The 11,721-nt window shown below is 33.2% G+C and overlaps 1 protein-coding gene across 5 annotated transcripts; it reads right to left on the bottom strand.

Moving 5' to 3' along the window:
- Positions 1 to 1,226: 1,226 nt before the first annotated feature.
- LOC122012590 (macro domain-containing protein VPA0103-like) lies at positions 1,227 to 6,880 on the bottom strand. 5 transcript variants are annotated; one of them, XM_042569182.1, is made up of 9 exons: positions 6,607 to 6,880; positions 6,453 to 6,503; positions 6,162 to 6,317; positions 3,591 to 3,639; positions 3,393 to 3,495; positions 3,212 to 3,307; positions 3,050 to 3,124; positions 2,900 to 2,969; positions 1,227 to 1,572 (listed from the first exon to the last, which is right to left on the bottom strand). In XM_042569182.1, exons 1-9 carry the CDS (start codon positions 6,766 to 6,768, stop codon positions 1,486 to 1,488), a joined length of 849 nt encoding a protein of 282 aa, XP_042425116.1. In that variant the 5' UTR covers positions 6,769 to 6,880; the 3' UTR covers positions 1,227 to 1,485. The 5 variants fall into 5 exon arrangements, with proteins under 5 accessions (XP_042425116.1, XP_042425118.1, XP_042425117.1 ...); XM_042569184.1 differs by having other exon boundaries at positions 6,453 to 6,498; positions 6,607 to 6,750; XM_042569183.1 differs by lacking the exon at positions 6,162 to 6,317.
- Positions 6,881 to 11,721: the final 4,841 nt, after the last annotated feature.

Raw genomic sequence — 11,721 nt, 5'->3', positions numbered from 1 at the left:
GTATCAGCTTCACTTTTACCGAATGTCTTTGAAGAGAACATAAACAGCTGCAGTCATTCCTCCTATCAATTGTTCGACATCCAAATATTTAAACATGTTTATTAGTTTACTTCCTGTGATGCGATTCATCATCAACTTTGTTGGATCACCTTAATCTAACAACTTCAAGCATTTTAAGTAGGGGAAAACTATCGAATATCATTTTAAAGCTTCTTTATGAGTATTAAAAATATCTTTTTCTCCAGTATTCTATTTTTTTCAATTTATCTCGTAGTTAACACCAATAAATTAAACTGGTTATCATCTTTATAATGTTTTTGCTCGTTTACGTCCCTCTAAATTATTTGCTAATACCTTTTTAATTAGCCATCAAAGTCCGTATATATTTCGTAAAATACTATCGTCATCGCTCCCCTAATCAAACAAAAATTTAATCACATGTTAAAAAATAGTATTAAATTTTTTAAAATATGTGATATTTATACTCATTTAAATTTTAATTAAGATTTAATTAAATATGAAAACAAAAAATTATAATCTGACAACGAAAGATAATAAACAGTTTTAAGAAACTAAATTTAAATTTAATGGTAGCACGTCTTATATTAAGAGAAATAAATTATAAAATTAATTTATAATGGACTACTAAATGATTAGATAGTGGGAAAAAATAATATAATGCTAAATTTTAATTTAAAATTCAAAGTTAAAATATGAATAAATATTTATGATTATTATTCACTGAGCATATAAATTAAATATTTAATTTTAAATTAACAAGGACATTATGTCAGGACAAAATAGACAAGGAAGTTAGGTCAGGACAAAATAGACAAGGACATTATAAAAGAAAGTTTTTTTAATAAAATGAAAATTATTAGTTGAATATTGCAAAAAAAAAAATTACTAAAACCACAAATTTGATCATTCTTAAAGGAATGCTAAAGGCTACAATTTAAAGACCATTAGGCATTGTAAGCTCATAAAATAATAATGTAGAAACTGATTTCTTAATTTTGCAAAGCAAGTTGATAATTTTGAAACCTAAAATTATATTCTGAAAATCCAAAGGGTGAAGAACGCAAGAAAAGTATTTTTGCATTTTTTTTTAACGTTAACATAACTAATCCAATTTGAAATTGTGTTTAGGTGGAGACGTAGTATGGTAACAGGCCAAATTGTGGCCACCATACTTGCCTCTTTCTTCGTAGTTTTAGGTCCAACCAGACCACCAAACTAAATAGTGTTTATTAAAAGATAGTAGAAAGTAATTGACTATATTAGAGTGAAAGGAAAGGAAAACTCAAATCATTTTGGTGCCATCGCAACCAAATAGCATAATCTAATCCCACTGCACAGAAAAGGGATGGTCTTTGAAAACCAGAGGTCCCTGTATAGATTTCAGAGCGCACGCGATTGAGAGTAGACGAACAGCACAACTATAGTGAACCCTGCTGCTCACTGCGATCAACTTCAATACCCACGTTAAGCAAGCAACTGCAACCCCGTGTCATTACTAGCACTCTCAAGCCAAACACCATAGAGCTCATCGGAGAATAACACAAAATGTATCTGCAAGCAGTTATCAGGATATTATTTAGCTCAAGTAGATTACATCACAGATCAACAAAATGAATCAGATGATCAATTTCTATAAAATATCCTTCACATCACCTTGCAATTTAGGAGTTGAAGAATCACAATTTACACAAAAAAGGAATATGAATATCTTAAGAAGGGATGGACACTTTTATAAGATCTAAGTGCGTACCACAATAAACAAATTATATCAACTATTAGATGTCCGGAATACCCGGTTCTTATCCCATCAATGATCTCAAATTTTGTGTAAGATTACATCATTTCACATATTTAAAGTTTTAAGTATACCTTTCATTTTTTATTAAGTTAGAATTTCTTTGATCATGCATCTATCTTCATCCCTTCAATCTTAATTGATTCTGCTTAGGTAGTCATAAAGTTTGTAATTGACAAATAAGATGATCTTTGAACTTAATAATATTTCTTAGTATGTTTTTTCAGATTCAAAATTCTAGGCAAGCTACGTTGAACAACTACACGATATTAGTTTTTTTTATAAAAAAAAAAAATCATTATTCTAATATCAAACATTTATTTTAGAATTTCATTTTAATTACAGTAATTTACTATAGATATTATTTTACAATTGTTTAATATTCCATAAAATATATTTAATAGTGTCATATTCTTATAGAGTTATCTTATAGTCTTGCTTTGTAAATATTTCATAGTTGACAATAAATCCAAGCTGTATAAAACCCCTTGCCTGCAAATATTTCCATCCATGAAACTTGAATATTTTTTTAATTTTTTTTCTTTTCTTGTTGTGATGTTGTATTTAATGCATTCAATTCTAGTCTTGCTTTGTTTAAAACCTTTAGTTTTAACTTTCACAATCAACAATTGGACAGTCCGGTGCACGAAACTCCCGCTAATGCGGAGTCCCGGAGAAAAGTCTATCGTACGCAGCCTTACCCTACTTTACAAGAAGTTGTTTTCGAGACTCGAACCTCTAGGTCGCACGGCATCAACTTTACCGTTGCACCAAAACTCCCCTTCTTTCAAAATCAACAACTCAAGGTTCAAATTTATTCTATCTAGCCATTAGCGCAATATTGTCAGTTAGCACCAAGTACAATATCAAAATGCTAACATTCATATTCCATGTGATTGTTAACAATTTCAAGGCATCTATATAAAGAGAACAAACCGAAACCAAAAAATAAATATCGAAGTACATAACTGAAAAAGACATGATTGACGAACTAAAACAACTTTTACAAAATAAGCATATCTTTTTTTCTCCATAAAAATGAAAGTATAGTCCATTTCAAAGAGTATGTAACAGCACATCTACCTCTTTAAAGGCATCAGGGAACTCTTTCAACACTGATATAGCAATTCTGGAAGCCTCTTTGGAAGGATATCTTCAACAAGATAGAATGAAAAATCAAAAGGAAACGTGAGCAGTTAAACTTACACAAGCATAATTGGCTAAAATAGATACCTGTAAACACCACAAGATATGGCTGGAAAAGCAATGTATTGAATATTATTCTCCTTAGCAAGCTTCAAGCTATTTCTGCAATGGAGAATGAAGATAATTGAGTTTAAAGTGATCAAGCATGTTTTAGAACAGACATCAATAGCTAAGGGAAGTTGACTTTGCCTGTATGCATTACTGAGGGAAACCTCAGGGTGCTCATCTACATCATAGATGGGACCAACAGTGTGTATCACATGCGAAACAGGTAATTGGAAAGCTCTGTACATTTAAGTCATTTCGTCGTAATTGACAGGGTAGGGTTAGCATGCAACAAACCATTTCATTTAACAGAAACAAAACCTACGGAGTGATTCTGGCTTCTCCTGTGGGGCAGCGTACTCCTCTGCGGACCTCTGGTACCTTGCGACACGCATCAAGAAGTTCTGGGCCAGCAGCTCTATGTATAGCTGATAAAAAAGGTCCAGTTTTCAAAAAAGGAAAAAACAATAAAACAAAAGGAGAAAGGATGAACTAACATCCTTGACAGAATTTATACGCTTACCTCCATCCACACCACCACCTCCAAGCATTTGTTCGTTAGCTGCATTTACCTGAAATTTTCCCATCAATTATTTGCAAGTTGCAACTCAAACAGTACAAACTAAAAGGTGAGACCTTATTTATAATGCTATTGTCTTCTATAACATTAGAGGAAACTTATTAAATCTGACAAAAATGCATCAGATGTTGGTTACCAATCTACAACAGCAAAGTAAAAACAGAATTCAACTACTTCCAAAAAAGCAGCTAGGACTTGACTCTAATAGAGTCAAAAGTTTGTCTCTCTAATTGTATCAAACAAATTCTCCTCCATGTTATCAGGCAAGCAATTCTTCAATCATTTGTCATTTCAGGCCACTAGTTATCCTATACACAAACAATCTGCAACTTCCAAAAAACAAAATCATAACCAAACACAATAAATTGTGGAGTCGTCAATTCATCAACATGACTTGAAGCCACCAGTTCCCTATTTGAAAACAATCTGAAAAATAAGGCATCACAGAGCAAACCACAACCAAGGCAATATTTTCTCCTCCAAACTATGTGTGCACTTTATGGTGAAAAAAATTGTGGGAAAAGTTACTCCAGTCAGAACAAACTACAACCTCAATGATAGTGAAGTAAAAATGAAAAAAATCATACAAGCATAAATACTGTATATACGAAGTTAAATGAACTCCCGAGAAACAGGCTGGTACACTTTAATGTTTCAATAATACTTCATAAACTTGACCATGGAGAAGCCCAAGTATTTTCATTAAGAGACAAAGAAATCAATATGCAGCAAAATATTAATGATAGTAAAGCATAGTTCAAAAAAATATATACAGGCATGTTTTCCCTGGAGCATTCAGTAAACCAACAAGAATTAGGTGGGTTGCATTTCCAACTATATTTCATAAAATTGACAGTGGAACAGCAGCCCAAGTTTCTTGGAATAGCTAAGAGACAGGGAAAATCAGTATGTATTAAGAAATAAGGAACCAATATATTAAAAGTGGTTCAGCTGCATATGAATATGTATACTTCACCATATCACGTGTTCATCTTTGACACTATAAATAATGTCATTAAAGATTATGTTGACTGCATGTACAAGTATTTCCACTTGTGACCGAACGGAACATTTGTGAACAAACTTGGTACTTGTCTAGGGAAGAACTCACATATGTTTTTTAAAAGGACAGATGAACAAACAATTAGTGTAGGTTTAAACAATCTAAAATACTGTGATTAAGCTAAGAATGCTAAAGTTGACAAATAAACATGTAAAGCATTCAATGTTTATTGCAAGCATAGCTTGAGAGTTAATAAACAAAATTAACAAACAAGAATCATTACTAATTTAGTTATTTTTTAAGCAAGCATTTAATACAATCTACCACGTTTAGTTTAAGTTTTATATGAAAATTGTAATATTATTTTACACACACAATCTAGCACGTATAAAGTACATACCTCTTGCAAAAAGCAGGGTAAGGCTGCGTACAATGAATTCTTCCCTGAGATCCCGCATGGCGGGAGCTTCGTGCACCGGGCTATCCTTTTTTTTTTTTTTAGATGCCAGACTTGAATGGATACTATCCTTATGCACTATATTCACTAAAATATTCCCGTGTCACAAAGTTGTAGTGTTGGCTCATAATATTCAAACAAATAAATTAGCTAAAAAAAACAAGTCTATCTGCCTAGAATTTTTCTCAAGATGTTGAACAAATTTATAGAGAAGCTAAGTTTCATTTTTTACAATGCTTAATTATAAGGTTATTGGCTCCAATTAAGCTTGCTGCTCAATAAAAGCATAAACACTGTGGAGCTAGATAAACATTATAATAAACAGTTTTGAATACAAATTTTTTTGGCTTGGTTGAGTTTGGCTCAAGCTTGTTTTTCTTTTTAATGAACACAATGGCCTGATTAACCTTGGTTTACTTCATTTCCAGCCCTACAAATATTTCAATTGGTTCAATGAAACCAAGATAATTTATTCTGATCAACCAAAAATTGTTTTTATAGGAGTTATTTAGATGGAGAAGATGAATAATCTAGTTAATAATTATCTTAATTAAAAAAACAAACAGACACAATGAGAAGAGAAGAAATCTCTTAGTTGGGAGTATGCCTCTGGTGTGAGCAAAAGAAAACTTTCACCTTTAAGTCACTCATTGAAAGGTGTCACTCAAGCAATATAGTTGGACCATGGCTGAATCATGTTGATTAGAGCTCATTGCTACTCAATGGAGAAAAACGTCAGCTTCAAAGTGGAATGATAAGAATCATATTTATAGTCTTATTAGTGGTTTCCCATTTTGTATGTTTCCTTTATCTCTTTATTTTCTTCCTAGAATAGCATTTGGATAGCAAAAATCAACTGAATGAACTGCACAAAGATTTGAAAATCTAGAATGCAGCAACCACATGCCAAACTACCAAAGCCGCAGCTTTTGGTTGTGCTAGAAAACATCATCTTCCATAAAACAAAGTGATGGGACTACACCATCACATACAACAATGTGTATTTTAAGTTGAATGAGATTTATCAGTATTTATTTTCTAATATTCTCCTTACTCTCAGGAAGTTGAGCTGCTCGAACTGGTTGAAAGAGATCCTGATTCCTTCAATGTGTTTTGCACCTGATATCAACAGTCGTATGATGCCAAATACGATCTCTAGTCTGTCGCATTGTGGCAATATCTCAGACGTCATATGGGAAAGCCGTGCCTCCTAAGCATGATGCCATGATCTGATTACTCGGGGAATGACAATGTCTTCCCACGAAGGGCACTAAACCTTTGCGCTTGTATTATGCAACCATATGAAATTAAACAAATATAGAAGTCAATACTGAAAACAACTCACTTCTCGGTACCAGGTCTGAATCTCAAAAAGATCTTCCTTAACGACACTAGCCTAGCGGAAAAAAATCATATAAAAGAGGACAACAATTGATATCACTGCAATAAAAGAAAAGAAATGAATTCAAACAGATGGTCGAAGATTTCGCGGTACTCACGATCGCATCGGTCGATCCGTCAACGGACCACTCAGTGATATCCCCTTTCTGGATCTTAAGGACGCTCAACGGAGAGAACTGGAAGGTTATGACAGATCCACCGGCGGATGAGGACGAAAACCCTACCCTAGCCGCGGCCGAGTCGGACGCCACCTGTTCCATGATGCTTGAGGAGGGGAGGAGATTGGGAACACCGGTATGGCGGTATAGTGCGTTACGTCCTCAGAGGGCTCTCGACAAGAAGTGGAACCGAGTGTTATTTTTCTAAATTCCGCATTTAAAAAAGAAACATCTATTAAATCTCAAAGTTTATCTGTCTGTGATGGCGATGCTCATACACAATTTTTAAAATACTCCTAAACTTTTAAAACTCTTGCTCTTCTCTCCCAATTATTAAACGGTTACTTTCTTGCCTGAAGAGTGATACGGAAAGCATGTGGAACACACCTCTAAATGAATTTTTAATTTCAATTTTCCACATTTTAAGAGGTAATTACACTTAGCCGATAAAATAAAAAAGTCATACTAATTAAATCTGAATTTTGGGTATGTGTTTTATTAACCAACGGACTCGATGACCACAAGCGCTGGTGCTAAAGCCATTGTACTGTGTTTATCTGGCCAGTATAACTCGCGAGACTAGTTGTGGAATTATTAATCGACGTCGCTGCTCGACCGTTGTTGGCCCCTTCTTGCAACTTCATCGAGTTCCGCCAGTTGCATCTTATGCTCTGTCATGCCGCTTCCAACAAGCTTCCCTGGCTCCACTCAACGCACCTCGAGCCTTGTCCTTTCATCTCTTCACATAGTACGCGCAACCAATGACTGATCCAAAAATTCAAATATGAAGAGACGATTATTATATAGAACAAGAGATAGTATCTTCTATCTCCACCGATGGAATCCCATAATATTAGGGGTTCCATATCCGGTAAAGGGGAGCTCTAGTTAAACCTCTTAAACCAAATACAATAAGTCCAAAATGTATATAATTATATCGTCTTAAATAGAGGCTTTTAACAGCTTCTTTTGTCATTAGATTAAGTTTAACTTCATCTTCATCTGAAAGATGAAGAGTTTCTTGTCTATAACGTCTATACATAGAAGTGGAGAAATTTAAAATTCCTTGACTATAGAATTTTTTGGATTTAACGTATTTAATTGTTCATTTGAAAAGATAGTCAAGTCTTTATTTACATCAATAACTTCTTCTAATCTAAGAGGTCCTAAAGTAGAAGTACTATTTCTTCTAATTATAGTATCTAACCAAGAAGAGAAAGTATTAGCTTCCATGGATCTAACAGATCGAGAAGCTCCTAAAAAGGGTTCAATTTTTGTCAGACTCATTAGGTTTATATGTTAAAAATTTAGAAGTAACTGATGATGTTTTAGGAACAATTTTTCCTAAAGATAATTGACTAAGATCTAGTAAATTTTACAAAGGTTTTTTTTATTTCACTAGGTCCAAAGTTACCAACAAGATTATTGTCTAATTAGAGAAGTTTTGATTCTATCAAGGTTAACAATAATGAAGAGAGGTAAGGAGAGCTAAAATGATATTATTTTGTTGTATCTGAATTTGATCTTCTTTTCCAAGAAGATCAATATAACAATAACTGTTTTCTTTTGTGATTGAAAATTGTCTTGTATATTCTACAGCATCATCATAATATGTATTTTCATATTTTAATTTGTTCATTTATATTTAAGTTCCTCTAATAAGTGGTTTATTTTATCTAATTTTTCGTTGATCTGAGTTCTATTACTAACTATCAAGTCTTTTGATTGTAACAAAAGTTGTTGGGTGTCTGTTTCGAAAACAGGTTTTGAAGTTCGTGACTGTTTTAAATAATTAAGATTTCTTAATACTTCGGATACTAGCTTTTGTTGTTGGAGGGAGATAGTAAGTAGATATTCTATCTTATGTACTATGAGTTGATTATGAGTTTCTAAAGAAAGGGCAAGACTTATAAGTAGATCTGTTAAAGTATTTAAGTGAAGTTGATCATAATGTAAAAGATGACCAAGTTGCTTACTTCGAATATAACAAGTATGCTTGTTTATGATCTAAAATGATTATATTTCTAGGTTGTAAAACAAGATCTAAGTAATCAAGTTTCTTAAAAGAGGTTGAGGTTGTACACATACAGGTTCACCAAGTCTATTGGCTCTGATACCAACTCGGGCTTCACTTCACTTCACTTACTCGGGGCTTCACTATTTTTTTTTTAGCTTTTGTATATGATGTACGTAGTGGTAGTTTTGCTTTTCTTAGAGAGTATAAGCCTTTAGGTAATTGTGTAGTTTTTCTATATCTCACTAGTGAGCCTCACCTAGTAGAGAGCCTCTAGAATCTTTGTATAACTCTTGGTTTCATACCCTGGCTCTTCAGGTCTTACTATAGCATTCAAGCTATTTTACCTTACTTAGCCAGCATAAGTTTTATAGATCCAAGAACTACACTTCTACCTTCTCTCTTAGCTAGTTATGGATGAAAGCATCCAAGAAGGACTGAAGACTATTGATATAGAGCAATTAAACAAAAACCTTAAGGCTTAGAAAAAGAGAGTTACTCAGCCATAGAATAATAGAAAACTTATTATTACAAACTTGCTTAACTGATAATTACAAAGAGTACTTACAAGAGATTATACTACTGAAAGAGAGAGAGGAATTACAAGCTTCTTGAACACTTATTGCTTACAAGCTTTCGATGATTCTTGTATGAAGAGAGGCTATCTATTTATAAAGGTTGAGAGAAGAAACTAGAAGAACTACGTGGTTGATAAGCTTTGAGCATGTTAGTGTTGTATGAGCTCAGGGCTTACGTTCTTGAGTTTGTTGACATAAGTGCTTCCGTCATGAGGATTAAATGACATCAGTGCTTCCGTCATGAGGAATAGTGACATCAGTGAGTTCGTCAGATTTCCATCATGTTGATTAAGTTTGCTTCTTCTACGGAGCCCATAGAAGGTGGTAGTGTAGAAGTAGAGGCTATGGATGGAGTTTTCTGCTTGTCTAGCCATGCTAAGTTTTTCTTATGATAAAACTGGCATAAGTTTTGATGCTAAGTAGTATAAGCAAAAGGAAAATGAACTGTCCCAAATGTTTTTGGCCAGTAGATTTTTTCAGTGAAAGTTTTTCCGGTCAAACTGTATTCAGTTGGATCTTGGTAAGGATCTCATAGCCAAGCACTTCCTTGAAGGGATGCTCTCCAATGTTTTAACTGTTCGGACAATGATTTTTGGGAGAGTCATTCTTTATTTGGATGAGAGGGATAATCTTCAAATGGAAGTAATTGTCAATTAAGTCCTTGTACATCAAGTTTAATGACATATATGGCTGGTTCAGTTTGTGTAGAGAGCCACTCAGGAGGAGAACTATCAAAAGTTGCTAAGATAAAAAAAAAATTTCTTCAAGTAAATGCTAGATAAGTCTTCCAAGTGTTTGTGGTAATAAGGGAATCGAGTCTAATTCTTGTATCCATAATTGGTGTAGAAGGTTGTAAATCATAAGTGAGTCTGGAGTAATAAGTTTTCCTGTATAATTCTTTCTTTGAAAATTTTCTAACTGCATATTTGACTGTCTAATTGAATATAACAATTGACTTCTATAGCCTAACTCTGTAGGCTGAGAGCATTGCGGGAATTGATTTGTACATGGGATTTTGTCAGAGTATTCTTCGGTATAAGTAATCATCATCCCTAAGGTAGGATTTTGATGAAACCAGTTTAAAGCATCTGCAAGTTCTAAGAAAGTTTTATAAGATGAAGTATCTCCTAATGTTCATAAATACAAAGTGATATCTTCTGGAAAGGCTATGAGTGAGAAGAGAGTATCCTTCTTCTTTTAGCCCTGAAGTACTTCTAAAGACTGACAATGTAGTGATTTAAGTGGTACAGAAAGAAGATCTGTATCTTGCCTTGTTGGACTAGTAGAAGAAGTGGCTGCCATTACGTATGTTTTGTCTTCTTGTATTTTGTTGTCCAAGTGAAGTGATGGGCTTATTATAAAATTAGGGCCCAATTTTTCTCGTAGTAAATCATAGGTTTCATTAAGTGAATAAAACCCCTTATAAGGAGGTTTATGATCTTCTTATGGCAGTAACACTTTTACTTCATCCCAAGTAGCATAAAAGCCTGCATAAGGTCCAGAGAAAATAGCATAGCAAGAAAATTTCTTACCGAGTGATTTTTGAATTGTTGTAAGGAAGTAATTAGAGATAGTATTGATGATAGCTATCTTTTGACTTGCTATTCCTGGAGAAGTAGGAATATTCCAAATATTGTCAATTAAGCTTTGTTAAATGCTATCAGGTTAAACTCTAAGAGGGAACTCAAAAGTATCCCCTTTCCGAAAGAATTGAGGAAGTTCTTGGTTGCCAAATTTCATTATCTTTTGATAGTCATAAGTACGAACTCTTTTCTGTATATCCATAACTATAGAAGATGTTAAGTTGGTAATCTTGATAAAGTATCAGCAAGTGAATTAGCACTTCCTTTAATATGTCCCCATTAAATTTTAAGTCCTTTATTAAGAATAGCATCAGTAAATTTTATCCAGCGCTTAGAACCTAAGCCTTTTTTTACTTCTTTTGTCTGTTGGCTATATTTTACTATAGCCTCACAATAAGTTCTTATCGTAATTTCAGGTTCATTACAAATAAATAAAAGGAAAGCTTCTAAACAATAAATGACTACTAGCAATTCAAAATCTAAAGAAGTAAGTCTCCCCTTTTCTTTATATTTTCTAGATGCATATTTGCATAATTGTTCTGAAGTTTTGGGGTCATACTTAGATTTTTTTTACTAAATAAGCTCCTCCTCATCCTGTTTCACAGTCATCTGTTTCAATTACTAAATAATCAGTATATAGAGATAAAGTTAAGTGCGGTAATTATTAAACCATTACTTTGATTTATTTTACTAAATCTATATATTGTTGATTAAAATATTTTTGTCCTGTTTAAGAAGTTTTGTTATACAAAAGTCCACTTATTTTACCAATATCTTTTAAATAGGGTCTTGCATAATTAAGTAGATCTAAAAATGATCTAAGTGTTTTCATGTCTTCTATTTTATCAGGGAAGTCTAAGATTTTGCTGGTGATATGAGC

The sequence above is a fragment of the Zingiber officinale genome, chromosome 8A, assembly GCF_018446385.1.
Source record: "Zingiber officinale cultivar Zhangliang chromosome 8A, Zo_v1.1, whole genome shotgun sequence".
NCBI lineage: Eukaryota > Viridiplantae > Streptophyta > Magnoliopsida > Zingiberales > Zingiberaceae > Zingiber > Zingiber officinale.
Note: the sequence above shows the minus strand (reverse complement) of the source record. Positions and strands in the feature narration are given on the sequence as shown.